General features: G+C 27.9%; 1 protein-coding gene across 2 annotated transcripts in view; it reads right to left on the bottom strand.

The window, feature by feature from the left end:
* The window catches only part of LOC100211332 (very long chain fatty acid elongase 4), a 30,822-nt gene that overhangs the window by 7,018 nt on the left and 8,397 nt on the right, over positions 1–15,407 (bottom strand). For both annotated transcript variants that reach the window (XM_065791549.1, XM_065791550.1), the window contains exons 4-5: positions 7,399–7,479; positions 3,047–3,103 (exon numbers count right to left, since the gene is read on the bottom strand). In XM_065791549.1, the coding sequence (XP_065647621.1) occupies positions 3,047–3,103; positions 7,399–7,479 (138 nt within the window). The remainder of the gene's footprint in view (positions 1–3,046; positions 3,104–7,398; positions 7,480–15,407) is intronic.

The raw sequence follows: 15,407 nt of genomic DNA, 5'->3' as shown, positions 1-15,407 counted from the left end.
TTTTTGAATGCTGAAAGATTATACTATGAAATTTAATATTTAAAATCTTATAAGACAAAGACAAGATGACTCATCGAGTACATTACCGCTCATAAATATAGGAAGATCTAGATTATTGCAATAATGATTAGCTGAAAAAATTGAATTTTATCTGAGTTAAAGTTTACCAGTCACTGAGAGTCCCATGCTGTAGCAGAAGTAAGAACTTTTTCAAGCTCAAATGCCCCATCCAAGCAATTAGATAGTGTTGGCTTTTTTTCAAGACAAGAATTAATGGTAGTATCATCAGAGAATAATGACACCAGGAGATTCGTTAATGTAAATTAATAAAAGTATAGGGCTAAGGATAGAAACTTGAGGAACCCCAGAAGTTACAGGAAATGAAGAAGAGTGCTGTCCATGGAGGACAACTTATATACTATGATTGGTAAAGAAAGATTTAACAATCTTAAAGATGTTACCTAATACACTATTAGAAGAGACCTTATGGAGAAGACCAGCATGCCAAACTTTATCAAAGGTTTTAGAAATGTCAAGAGCGATAGCCCTAACCTCTCCACATCTATCTAATGCAATATAAAACCTATCGGTTATTATCGATAACAAATTAGCAGTAGAGCGAGAAGATTGAAATCCATATTGCTGATCAGAATGAAAGTTACTCATGATAGGAAGAAGACTAATGGGATGGTAGTTAGACTAGTCAGATTGCTCTCCAGAATTTTTGAAAATAGGGATAACATAACAGGTACTGCTTTCCAGCAGACTGGAAAACAAGACTCTGATTAGCACTTGTTAAATAGTTTTGAAACTATAGACCACAACTCCGAAGAACACTTCTGACTATATCAGGTATACCATCTGGATCACAAGCTTTAGAAGAGTTTAAGCAGGAAATCACTTTAGATAGAGAAGCCGGAGTGATACAAATGCGATGCAATGGATTAACCTGTTTGTCGGCTATATTAGATAGAATGTGATTAGTGGAATCAAGAGGTTCCACTAATCACATTCTACCTGTGTGATGAAAAGTGAGATTAATGAAAAGTTCTTAGCAAACAATACAGCTTTGTCTTTAGGTGAGGTAACAAAGTCTGAGCCATGCAGGAGAGGTGAAAAAACAGATTTGCCCTTATAGATACTGTTAAAGATTCTCCGAATGTCTTGATAGCCTAATTTTTTAGATGAAATATGAGATTTTGTGACCTGAGAATAGAGGGCTTTGGTGTTAGACAAAACCTTATCACAATTGTTTCTAGCAATAGTAAACAGACGTTTGTTTTCAAAAGAACAATTTTGCTGATGATATGGAAGTAATGGTCACGATTGGAAATTGCAGCAGCACAATGAGAGAAAAACCATGAGAGAAGAGTGAGGCTATATTCGGAATTGTTAAGAGGGAATAAAAGATTCCATGCCAGCCTGAATCCAAGAAGTTACATAAGAAGCATATTTGTCAGGGGGAAGACAAAAAATTTCTACCCAAGGGCCGCCACAAAAAAAATTGTGGAAAGTGTCCTAGTCAGCTTTAAGGTAGTTGTAAGAGGCACGATGATAAGGGGATTCTGATGATGAAGAAGAATGATATAATAGTTTTAGAGAGGTAAAATCATGATCAGAAGCACCTAAAGGTGAATGTGGAGAAACTGAGCACTGACTAGGATCAGATACTAGACATAAATTGAGTAGAGAAGGTAAAATGATTCTGATTGTCTTGAAAGCAAGTAAAAAAGTTGACTATTTTTGTTTAAGATTTAAAAAGGCAAAAGTTGTGGTCCTTAACGCCTGCAGAGTCACTGACACTAGGGCCAAGCCATTCAATGTGATGAGCTTTAAAGTCTCCAACAACAATGATATTAGCCGATGGATAAGAGAAAGGGCTTGGTTAATTTGATCAGAAATAACATCAAAAAGAGTCTAGTCTTGAAATGAAGGAGAGCGATATATAACAAAGAGAAAGGTGATAGAATGAAGTGGTGCTAAACGATAGCATATAAAAGAATAGCCTGTGGATTTAAATCTAGTCTCATGACAAGAGGGTAAATTTTTAAGAATGTAAATGCCCAGGCCAAGCATTAGAGTATTGGAGTTTTTACAAACTAAAGGATAATTATCAACATAAGATCGCAACATAAGACAGCCAAACTAAAATTAGTCTAACGAGCAAGTAGATCTGGTGAACTTTGCAAGAGCTAAGACTCAACAAAAGAAAAGACCACGTATATTACTTTGAAGACCACGTATATTAGTGAATGATACATTTAGAGAACTTGGTGATGACGATGGTTTTTTGTGTTTTATAGTTTTTGGTACTTTTTAACTCATTTTTGAATTTGTTGAAGAACTTGACTCAAAGCACAGATAGTACTCAGTACATTATTTAATAGTCCAAGCAACTGCCTCATTATTTTTAATAAACATTAAGCCATAACAAAGAGCTCCAAACATGGCCTCGTCAATGCACACCTAAAGTACGAGCATGGACACCATTCATACAAAACATGACTTTGTTAGTACTCTGATACTTTACAGTTGTTGATGGAATCAGTCTCTCTGAGAGATATTACAGATTACAGGAAATCTGACTACCAGCTGACCTCAGAACCATAAAACTGAGTTTTAGAGCTTCAGCATTTTATATTCTTTACATGATTATAAAAATAACCATAAAAAGAATGTAATTTAATGAATAGTATCATATTCACATTATACTTTATTTGAAATGTTAAAACTTAACATATTCAAAATAATAAGTTATAAAGTTTAGGATCGGGGTAGAAAGTTAAAAAGGAAATTAGGTAGAAAGTTAAAATAAATACTTAATGTAAGTAAATTCTGATTCAAAATTTATTAATACACCAGAAAAAAAAACATGTTAATACTTAAATTTTTTATACATTAGTTGAATTTATTATAATAGCATTCATTACCCTGCAATGTTACCTAGGGAATTGTGATTACTATATGAACAAAAAGCATGGAAACACTAATGTTAGATCTAGCAACATATATACTCTACTATCATGTAAGTAAAATCAAAACTCACAGTATCCAAAAACTCAATCAATTTTGATACAAAATACCACCACAAAGCTGCCGCTATCTGTTTAAAAAAATATTAAATTATACAAATATTATAATAAAGAGCAAATTATTTACATTTCATATTTTACAATTTGTCATTTAAATTTAGTAACAAAAAAGTAAATTTATAAATTAACAAATTTAACAATTAAACAGGTTAAATTTCTTTTTACGTTTTTTTTAAGGCCGAGTTTTTTAAGTATTTATAAATTTAGATTTTTAAGTGACACATATTAATATTTTTTTCGTTACAAAAGCTCATTAATCAAGGGGTTGCAAAGAGCCAATGGGTTACAACAAAGATGGTTTAGTTTAAATCTTGTATGGGGCAGATTTTTATTTTTTTAAATTTGAAACCTGTTTTTGTTTTCTGTCTTTTCAAAAAAAAGAAAACAAGACTGATTGAATCAATACTTCAATTAATTCAGAAACAGTTTTAGACTTGAACAAAATTTTTTAGTGCCATTAGATAAAAAAAAATACAATAGGAACAAAAGATCTAACCAAATCTACTCAGCAATTGTATAATAGTTTTGTTTAAATCTATCATGAATTAATTCTGGTTTATAATAAATATATTCTAAAGATATATCCATATATAGTAGTAAGCAACCAGGGTTGATATTGGACCAGGGCCGGGTTTGATAAAATATAGCCAGGTCTGGGTTTGTGACTGGGGCTGCATAAACATTTATACATGCTAAATTTTTTTTACTTTATTTAAAATTCATGTTGTATTTTGTATATATATGCATATATAAACATCATTATGATCAACATGAACAACATGATCATCATCATAATCATCATCATCATCATGATCATCATCACCATCATCCAGCTTTAGCCTTCCTCTTTTATGCTGTTTTTCTAATCATAGTCAATGCTCAAACGAGCTATCATCTCAATTACGATAAACCAAAACTTGTTCTTGCTTGGCTTCTTATTCAAAAAGCTGCATCCTTTTACTGTATCTGTCCCTTGTTGAGGGACAGATACAGTAAAAGGATGCAACATGGGACAGCTATAAAAGTTTTTATAGCTGTCCCATGCTATAAAAACTTTTTTTATTTCAGTTTTTTTCCATGCACATTAAAAAAACCTTATAACTCATACCCATCTTCATGTTTTTCTTTTTTATACAACCTACAACTTTTTAAGTCTTCATTTAACAATTTCATAGCTTTTTAACCTATCTTTTATTTTAAAGCAACTCATAACTTAATAGTCGTTGCTTGCAACCTCTTTGGAAGTAAATTAGAGTTTTAAAATTTATAAATATATGCCAGTATTTAATAAAAAGTAAATGTAAGTATAAAATATAAAACATATAAAGAATTATAAATTTTTTTCTAGCCCCGGCTATCAACCCCTGCTAAATTTTATAGCTTTGCCGGGGCTGGGATTGCAAAAAGTCTCATTTTTAGCTAGGGCCTCCGTCACATTTTAATATATAGCTTAACAAGCCAAGCCATGGCTCAGGCTTGTTGAACTATATTTGGATACATTTTACTTTTACCTTACTTTAATTTTATTTTACCTAACAATTTACTTTTTTATCTTGCATTACCAATTTTTCATCTTGCATTATGAAAGTATTTATATTTTAAATAAATCAAGCTCTATACATTACTAATGATTGTTTTTAGGATAACAGCTCTACATCTGAATATAGGCATTTTATTTTCAAAAATTACACAACTTAATATTGTATGCTTTTATGAGTTTGAATTTATTTATTCAGTTATCAATTTATATTAAATACAAATTAAAGTGATAGACTTCTTTTTTTGGGGGTGTAAATAACTATAAATATAAATAAAAAATTGTGCTTATTTATTATTTCAATTAATTAAATATAATAATAAAAAACATAATCAAATTTGATGATGAAGAGGGGTATATAAGGCTCTTTTGTTTGATGATATCTACAGCAGTGATGTAACAGGTGACATTTATGGTAGATGATGTTTAAATGCGTTAACTGTTTCCTTGTCAACTGCACTTATATTTTTGAACATTTTTATAATTCATTAATAATTCGGTATTAGTCTTTTTCTGTTCATTGAGATTGGTATTGATCACAAATGTACAATCTATACATTATTAATATACTTTTATATTGTAATTAACAGAACTTTGTAGGTATAAAAATTTGTTTTAAAATATGTTCTCTTTTTAAGAAATATTTTTGGATTAACAAAAAAGTTTTAGATTAGTTCAACATAAGAAATATTAATCTGCATATCTGCATGTTAATCTGCATATCTGCATATTTCTTAATACACATACTTTTTATGCTGATCCATGCATCTAATATAGTTGATGCTGATTCAGGCCTTGTTTTAAATAAAAAATACTTAATGCATTAGCTTAATGCTAATGCATTAAGTATTTTTTATTTGACGTCATAAAATTCTTTTTTATTTTTTATTTTGTAAAGACATTAACTTTTTTAAATTACTGCAATAATATGAATTACCTCAATAATATGAATTAATTGAGTAGATGTAGAGAAGTGTGAAATAATTGTGATAAAAATCAAAATACAAAAGTATTACTATATACAATATTAATAAAAAACACCTTTCAAATGTATTAAAAAAAAAAAACTTACTGAAATAAGCAATAAAAAAATATAAAATACAAAAGAAAAATTTTTTACTGTAGTTGAACAATGTTGTTTGCAAGATCATCCCATTTTTTTTATTGTGTTCAAAACTCTTCTGGTGTGTAACCTTTTAAAACTTGAATTTAAGAAGCATAATCTTGGCATACTCTGCATTTTAGTGCAGTAACTATTCCGTCAACAATTTTAATTTCAAAAAAAATATATCCAATCTTAATCAATGTTTTTAAACCTTTTTTTATAAGTATTTTGCGAGCATAAAATCTTTCCATCTATTAGATGTTTTTAATTGTAAAAACCGCTCAAAACGAGTTAAATATTATTTAATGGCATTTTTATTATTACTATAAAGAAATGTTTATTTTTTTAAATTTTTTCTTTTAATATTAAACAATTATATTTAATATTGCATTTTTAAAAATGTTTGATATTAACAAATTTCTTTCTTTTCTCGACATTTGCATAAATGAATTACAATATGTTAAATGTTTGAGTTAAAAATTTAAGAAAATGATTATTCTAAAATTTCTAACTTGACTTTGGCAACTACAAATGATTTTTTATTTTAAAAAAATTTAGCGAGTAACTACTAAAAAAATTACCTTAATTTATTTACTTATTTATTTGTTTATTATTTTAATATTAAAATTACATCACTGAATATATCGTTTAGTAAAAAATAATCGCTGCGATTTAACTTGGGTTATAAAAAAAAAATAATTTAAATTACGTTTTTGTGCAAACTTTTGATGCAGCTGTTTATTTAAAATTGAATTTTGAGTAAAAAATAAAAAATGTTTAGGAAGAAAAATCAAAAAAATAATTGTGATAAAAATAAGCTGATTTTTATTTTACAAATAAAATTTAAAAATTGAACAATATTCAATAACATTTTAAATTAATTTGACAGTTAAGTTAAACCCAAGCATTAACTTAAATTCTAATAAGAGTAAATATATTTTAAATCAAAATTAAATTATTATTTTTTTATCAGAATAAAATTATATATTTTTATTAAATTAGTTTTAAATTAAATCAAATATTTTTTATCAGAATTAAATTATGTTTTTATGATCTTTACTTCAAGCTTAAAAAATCAATCATTACAATAAAATAAAAACAAAATAAAAATAAACTTTTAACTTTATTTGAGTTTTTTCATTAGTAAATATTTACTAATGAAATAATTTATCATTTAAATAGTGCCTATATCAAACATAATTGTGATTCAAACTTTTGTAACAAATATTTTTACATAAACATCATTCAAAAGTTAATGCAATTTTTTAAAAAATAATTACTTCTTTTATCTTACCGCTTATAAAATAATTTAAAAGTTAAAAAATGATAAAAAGTCGTTTAACTGAAATCGCTTTTATAAAAATAGCTTAAGGTGTAAATAAATTGCTCTAGGCTTAACGCTTTAAAGCGAGGCCTGCTGATTGTATACAAATAAAAAAAATTAATAATATAAACCTAAAAACAATTATTAATATCAAATCTTATAAACATATAATTTTTTTTCTTTTTCTTTTTTAATTGCTTTTCCTACAACTGATAAATACAAGTTGAAATATACTATTATATATAAACTACAAACTAAAAATAAACCATTTGAACAGCTTTATTTTTATAATATATTATTATTTATCTTAATTTAAATACAAGTTACTGAAAAATCTTACTCTTAATTCAGTTGGATCATTATCAGTGCGTACAGGCTGACACGGCCAACTATATTTTGCATTGATCATTCCAAACAAAAGCTAAAGCAAGAAAAATGCTTTTATATTCAAATAAATAATAAAACTCAACTTCAAAATACAAGCTCAAATATGAAATACCTGCAAACTTGAACTTGTTAATGATTTATATATTTTATTGTTATTAATATATTTACATATAAAATAAATAAAAATTCTAAATTTTTAAGTAAATAAAAATCTAAATAATACAAAATTATTCAAGGATAAAATTAAATATAACATAATTTTTTGATATACAAACTAATTCCCAACAAATCTACATGGAACTACAAAGTTAGGAGTTAACAGAAAACAAAGAGGAGAGTTTTTTGGAGTTAATAGAAAACTAAGAGAGAAAGCGAGAAAACAGTTTTTTTTGTTAAAAATGTAATAAATAACAATACAAAACAGAAAATAAACAACAACAACAACAAAAAATTAACAACAAAACAAAATATAGAAAACAGTTTACAGAAGACTTGTAAAACTGTAAGTTGTATGAGCCAGGAAGTTGTATGAGCTAGGAAGTTGTATGAGCTAGGAAGTTGTATGAGCCAGGAAGTTGTATGAGCCAGGAAAAGATGAAGATGGGAGAGAGTTCAAAAGTGCCAATGTTTAAAAAAATTAGGTGAATAAAAGTTTTTTAAGCGTGAAGGAAGTTACTGCAAAAGGATGCAATTTTGCTGAACGATAAATCATGCATGATTGAAGTTTAGTTAATATAACAAGTAACAACAGCTCACTTGGGCAGCAACCATAATAGTACTTGTAGAAAAGAGAAAGATACGCAATCTTACAACAATGGGACAAAGGTTCATGCTTGACAGCAAAAGCAGACCCAACAACATTTACAATGCATTTTTAGACCTTGCCTAGAAAAGAGATAGCCTCATTAGAAGAAACAGCTAAAATATAACATCCGTATTTCATGCAGGGAAAATAAGAGCTTTGTAAAGGTAAAAAAGTCAGAAAGGTCAGAAAGTATAGAACTCAGTAAAAGTGTTGTCAATTATCATTATAGGACTAGCAACAATATATCAGTAACTATTAGCAGTAAATAAGTTTTGTTTGAGTTGAAAGTCACCAGCCACTGCAAACCCCAAGGTGTCACAGAAGAGAGGTCAGTTTCAATGTCAACTGTCTGTTCCAAGCAATCAAGAAATGATGACCTTTTGTCAAGACTTAAGAGAACGATTCAAAACTTCGCTACTACAGATACATATGAAGCTAGCTTTATGGAGAAGACCAGCATGCCAGACTTTATCAAAAGCTTTAATATGTAAAGAGCAACAGCCCTTGCCTCACCGCTTCCATATGTAGAACAAGAGGATCAAAATCAGTATTGATATATATAAGAAAAAATCAGTATTAGTAATAGTAATACAAACTGCTGTAATGACTATTGTTGCAGAGCATAAAGTTTAAAATTTATACTTCAACAGATGTTAACGAAATGTTTATTTAGTCTATCTTTAAAAAAAAAAATTTACTGTCTTTAAAGATACAACTTCTTCAGATAAGGTATTCCAATAAGGTATCCCTCTGTTCATAAAAAAATTATGTCTCAGGGTCGTTTTTTCCATATTCCTTTACAAATTTAATTGAATGACCTCAGACTTTGGGAAGAAGCTTTATGAAGCTCTTTATACCACAATACCTTATCAATCCCAGTTGTTATTTAAAAAAATTCAATAAGATCACCTCTTATATGTCTTGAACCTGATGATTCCATTTCATATCGGATAAAACTGTTACATTTAAGTCTTGTTCTTTTGTTGCTGTTTTTAGAAGAAAACTTTGATTGCGGATCCTTCTTGTCTCCTTTTTTTAAAAGTGGTGTAATGTTTGCATATTTCCATATATCTGTCAGTTCTCCTGAATGAATCTATTTCTTGAATATTATCGATAAAGGTTTAGATAATCCTTCTGCACAAAACTTTAACTCATAGGGACTGACATTATCGCAACCAAGAGATTTGTTTTCATTAAGTTCTAATAAATAATTAAATATAATATCTTCTTGTTCGTTTTTAGTAGTTGTTTAGTTCTTGATCCCATTCACATTCAAATAATTGACTTGTTTTATTGATGAAATGTGGTTGATTTTGGTTTTCTTTGACAAATACTAAATAGAAATATGAAACATTTCTATTGAAAACAAATGATTGGAAACTAGAATTGACTTTTTTATCAGTTATTATTTTTTTGTAACTAGTTTTAAATGTAATAATTTTGTATGTGTTTGATTTTTCCTTTGTGTGTGTATGCATAGAAACGTTTTGGATTATGTTTTACATCTTTTGCTAAACTTATTTCATAATCATGTGTAGATTTTTTAATTTGTTTTTTAATTGTTTTATTGACTAATTTGTATTAATTATTCAATCGAACAAATAACTGTTTTGCAAATTATCATTAAAAGCTTTGCTTGTTTGGCAGTTTTGTTTTAGTTCAATAGTTCCATCTTCATTCCAAATAATATTGGTATCACCAACATTAAATTACAGTATTTTCCATTGAATACTTCAATTTTTGCAGCTTTTATTAATTCATTAATTTAACTGTTTACTAACTCACTACTGTTTGATGGTCTGTATATACATCCAATTAATGTTTTTGTTTTATGAAGTACTATACCAAACACCATATTTGTTCAACTTCTTTATATTAAGGTGAAACTACTACTTTATGAGCAATTATATCATATTTGGTAAAAATTGCTACCCCCACCTTGCTTTTTTAATATCGAGTTTCTTTCAGATTTATCTTTTAATATAACTATGAACGGGGCTTGTTTGAGGTTGTTTGATCTCAACTTTATAATACTTTCTATGTTTACTTTAACTAGCAAATTTATTAATGAGTTTTTCAATAGTTTTTTTGTCATCTAACTTTGCTTTGCTTTAGTCTTCATTGTCTGAAGCTTTTATTCCAAAAATTAAAACGTCATTCTCTCGTTTTTCTCTTTCTTTCGTTTTATTGAAAAAGAATCCATGTTGGTTTTTGTATTATATTTCTTTCTATATTTGAATATTAAATTATAAATATATATAAGTGTGTAGTCTTCTCGACTTGTTATTCCAACTGTCATTATGTTTAGCGCTATGGCTTTTAAGTGAGAATTCAAGTGAAAATGCGGAATTAGTCTCTCAAGGGAATACTTTCGCAATAAGTTTTCGTACAATTCTCCAAAAAGAATTGCTTATTCCACGATCGCTAATCATTATTCTGAACTAGCATTTGAAATGATTGTCCAGAGGAAATTGTTTTCAAACAATAATTAAATATTTCTTTATTTTTCAATGAGGCATCTAAATTCTAAATAATTAATTAAATATATTTACAATTATATTTACTTACCAACTATATTTAAATATCACTTATATTTATTTACAAAATTTATTAAAAATTCGGAAACAACGATAAATTTGAACAACTGCTTTTATTTCTAGTAAGCACAGCACTGCTTTTATAAGCACAGCACTACTTTTATTTCAAATTAATAGTAACGCACAATGACAGAACGATACAAGCAACTGATAATCCTAGTCCAAATTCTAGTTTTCCAAATCAAATCCTAGTTTTTGGAATTAGTTTTCCAAATCCTAGTTTGCCGAAGCAAATCTTAGTTTTCCAAATGCATTCCAGCAAAAAATTTTTGCATAATGCACTTCATAATGGACATTTCCTGGAGATTCGACCTTTTTTTTCGATTGCCCTTGAACAATCGAATTGCCCCCTGAAAATTTCCTACACCCCACATTGGAAAACACTGGTCTAAAGTTACACAACTTTATGTTAAAACTTTTGCAATTTAAATTTTGATTGGATAACTTTGAATTAAAATGAATGAAAGTTGTGTTTAAACAAAAATAAGTTTTATTTAGTGTAAAAATTTGTTTTGATTTATCAGTAGAAAATACTTTACTATTAATTTTGTTAACTGAATTTAGATACCGATTAAAATAAAAAAAATATTGCAACAAGAAGTAACAAACTAATAAATTAATAAATCATAAACTAGTAAACAAATATATCAAAATTCATTTAGACGAATTTTATCATACAAAATTGCCTTTACTCAGGGTTATTTTTGTACTTGTCTTTAATAAAGTCAACAAAAAAATTATCTTTTGGAGACTTTTATTAAATAAGATTGACTCTTCAGTAGTTGTAAAAGCATATATGCATCAAAAAACTTGGATGATTGTATCATTCTTGCAAATAGTTTAGCAAAATTTGGCTATCTTTCTTGAACAGAAAATAAAAAAGTATTACGGGTTTGGAAAAAAGATCTAATCAAATAACATTGAACTTAATGCAAGTTAATCAGATCAAATAACATTGAACTTAAGTGTCAGCATGGCGCTCATTGCATTGCATCAATCGGCTTAGGAAATACCATCAATTACAAAAATTCCTTGTGGTAATTCAAGATTCAGGCAATTTAGTAATATTTTGGTAAATGTGTCTCATTGTTAAAAAATTTAAAAATATAAAATACAGTTGGAACCAGTGACAGAAACAACTGAGACAGAGTGGGTTAGCAAAAAAAGAACTGTAAGCTTTACATTAGGTGTCCAAGAGGTATTATATCTTGGCTGAAATTACAAGGCAGCCCATTTACTTGTGAATCAGATGTCAATAAATATATTGAAAACAGAAAGATATGTTAAATGTTAAAAAACGACTGCTGATTGGGATGTTAATTTTAGTAATAATCAAAAAAACAAGTAAATCATTGCAGTAAAGATCCACTTTATCATAATTATTGATTAAAATACACAAAAACATCGTCAATTACAACTACAAAACTACAGAAAAGTAAGCGAACAACTTAAAGTTTCTACTTAACTTGGAAAATCCTCACAACAATCCACACCTACAATGACTTTTTTTTTTCCAGTTATTAAGGTGCTCCAAAAAGAACTAAGCATTTTATCACAAAGCACCGGAAGAGCAATTTATCTAGGAAGTTTACACATCCTTCCTTACCAATGTCGCTTTATCTGGTCAGAGCCAACATTGAACCTCAAAAAAAATATTAAGTAATTCGAAATCAGCATAAAAAATAAGAAAAGGTGTTTAAACTAAACAAAATCTAAAAAAAGTCAATTTTGAACCCCCCTTATTAAAAAGTACTACTTTTTAAATGATTTATGTATTTTATGTCTAACATTGATGTTCACACTTAATGCTAACATTTTCAAAGGGCACACAAAAAAGCATGATCGCATAAAACAATGCCAAAACTTAAATGTGATTATAAATACAAGACCAAGAAATTAAACATAAAAAAAATATAAAATAGATACAACAGACACTTCTGATGAATTTCTTTGTTAGACTTCACTATGAGTGAGTTAGTGAATGAGTATGGGCGATTCTTAAATTAGTGAAACCAGAGAGCTAATTTTTCAAACACTTTTTTTTACGATTTTTTTGCATATTTTTACAATAAACTAAATTTACATTTTAAAATACATTTAGAAGTTTTTGTATAGTGTATGGAAAAATATTGATATTAAAATCTTCAGTAACTAAAATTTTTCAATTTTTAATGTCAGAATATTATTTTCCATTTATCATAATAAATATTTAATATTGTTATAATTACATAAAAGCATTTTTATAACTATTTTAATATAATTTAAACAAAACAAAAAATCTAGCTTTAAGAAAATATTTATACATATATATTACATTTCAGTAAATACCCTTTTTGTGATAACACACATGTAACAAAAAACAATGAAAAGTTTTGTGAGCAAACTTGAATATTTTTTTTAAAAATATTTTTATTTATAAGCAAAAAGTATTGATGAAACAAAATGAAAAAAAAGTTTTTTATCTTATTATGGTAAAATAACTAAAAAAAATTATGAAAAGCTCGGTCACACATGTAATGTAGTTTAAAAATTAATGATATATATAACATTACACAGATAAGATCATTAAATATAAAAAACCGAAAAATAAATAATTGATAAGGGTTGGAACTAAATCATAAATAATATATATTAAATTTTTTTTTTTTTTGAATATAAATGCTTTTAGCATGAATATAATATTGATATAAATTACTTTTTTTTAAATTATTCCAAATTTCTTTCACAAATTCAACAAGAAAAGAACCTTAGTAGTATTTGAAAGTTATTTCAGTTTGAATTAGCTTGAAAAGATGAATAAAATAATTCTATGAATTATTGATTGCAAGGTCTATGTAAATTTTAATAGCTTCCTGTTTTAAGTTTAGGTTAATATATAATAAAAATAAAAATGTCTCGAGCAGAGATATTGAAAAACTTTTGAGGAAAAAGAAAAGCTGACAAAGAATACTGTTCAATAAAAGTTAAAAGAATTAAGAATCTGTGAAAAATGAAAGTTGCAAAAATGAACAGCGCAGAAAAGGATTCATATAAAGAAAAAAAAAATTTAAAGACTACTAAATGATTTGATAGAATGGAAAGAGAAAAAAGCTGAGAAAATATTTTTCAACAATGTTTTTGAGAGGCTTAATCTATTTTTCAATCAACCTATGGAGAGATATTGCCTTTCTCTACATTTTGTAAGCTTAGGTCAAAAAATTATACTTTTTTTTAGAAGAAACACCCTCAGACCAGTGTAAGTGAAAACTGCATGAGAACTTTTGCTTATTACTTAAAGAAATGGGCATCAGCTATAATAGTTCATATTGGATGTCTTCCATTACAATCCAAAAATGGGTCTATAGTAGAAGTAATAGTGAAATTACTATTTACTTTATCCGAATTTCAGAAACACGCTCATATAAAGAGTTCAAGCAGCTAAATTTGAAAAAGACAAGGGGATTGCAACATAACAATAATGTCACTGAAATTTTATTTGTTTGTTTGTTGAAAATTAATTTCAATTGATGTCATTGAGAAATATGCACCTTTAAAGCTGTTTTGATGCTTTTCCACAACTCGAGCAAGTTGTTCTCTCTCTACTGGATCAAAACATTTGTCTTTGATGTCTCCTATAAACTTGATACCTTGCTCTGCAATATCGTTGATACAAGAAAGATTGCATACAAATTTTGTTGAGGCGTTAAAGTCCTCGAACTCGTTCCAATGTTCTGATGGAACATTTAGGCATTCTTAGGGTCTGTTTAAGTTTAACAAATGAAAAAGCAACCATGACTTTTTGCCAATAAAAGACAATAAAAAAGGTTTTTCTTCGTCGCGCCAAATAATAATCGGAATTTTTGGTTTATATGGAGTAAATACTTTAGGTTTTGGTAAGTTTATAAGTTTCTGACCCATCATAGTCTTTTCTGCATAACTCACAGAGTCGTCGAACAAGGAAAAGACTACTAGCTCCTCAGATAAGTATCCAAGGTGTCCTTCAAAAGACTTGATGGTTTCCTCTGCACTTTCAAGGTCGATTGATTTAAATTTCCTTATTAAATAAAAGAAATTCAAATCATTAGCTGGAGCAGCAGAAGTAATAGCAGATTGAAGAAAGTACTTTGCATAATAAAGACAAATGTTCTCAACCATCTTCTCAACCTTTATTGCTTCTTCATCAGTAAGTTCAAAAGTACAAGATAGTAGGAATATTTTTGTATAATAAATGGGTTTTGACATCCACCTTGCATGATGATCAGAACCAGCATACCGAATGTGGACACCTCTTTTAATATGTCCACCAAGAAAAAATAGAGTAAGCTCCACTAGTTCGCGATAGTCCTCACAAAATGTTTTTCTCTCCAAGAAAACCATTGCCCATTTCTTTACTTAAAGTGCTTGTTGAAATAAAAAACCCATTTTGATCATGAGGCCAGTCCCACACTCTAAGTTCTTTTATATTCTTGTTAAGGTTATAAAATTCTTCTTCGAACCTTTCAAACAACTTAACTCTTGGTGATTTGTTCAGACCACAATCGGATGTGCTTTTATAAAGAGGTCTGGAATATGATGTCTTCA

Source organism: Hydra vulgaris, chromosome 02 (assembly GCF_038396675.1).
Source record: "Hydra vulgaris chromosome 02, alternate assembly HydraT2T_AEP".
Taxonomy (NCBI): Eukaryota; Metazoa; Cnidaria; class Hydrozoa; order Anthoathecata; family Hydridae; genus Hydra; species Hydra vulgaris.
Note: the sequence above shows the minus strand (reverse complement) of the source record. Positions and strands in the feature narration are given on the sequence as shown.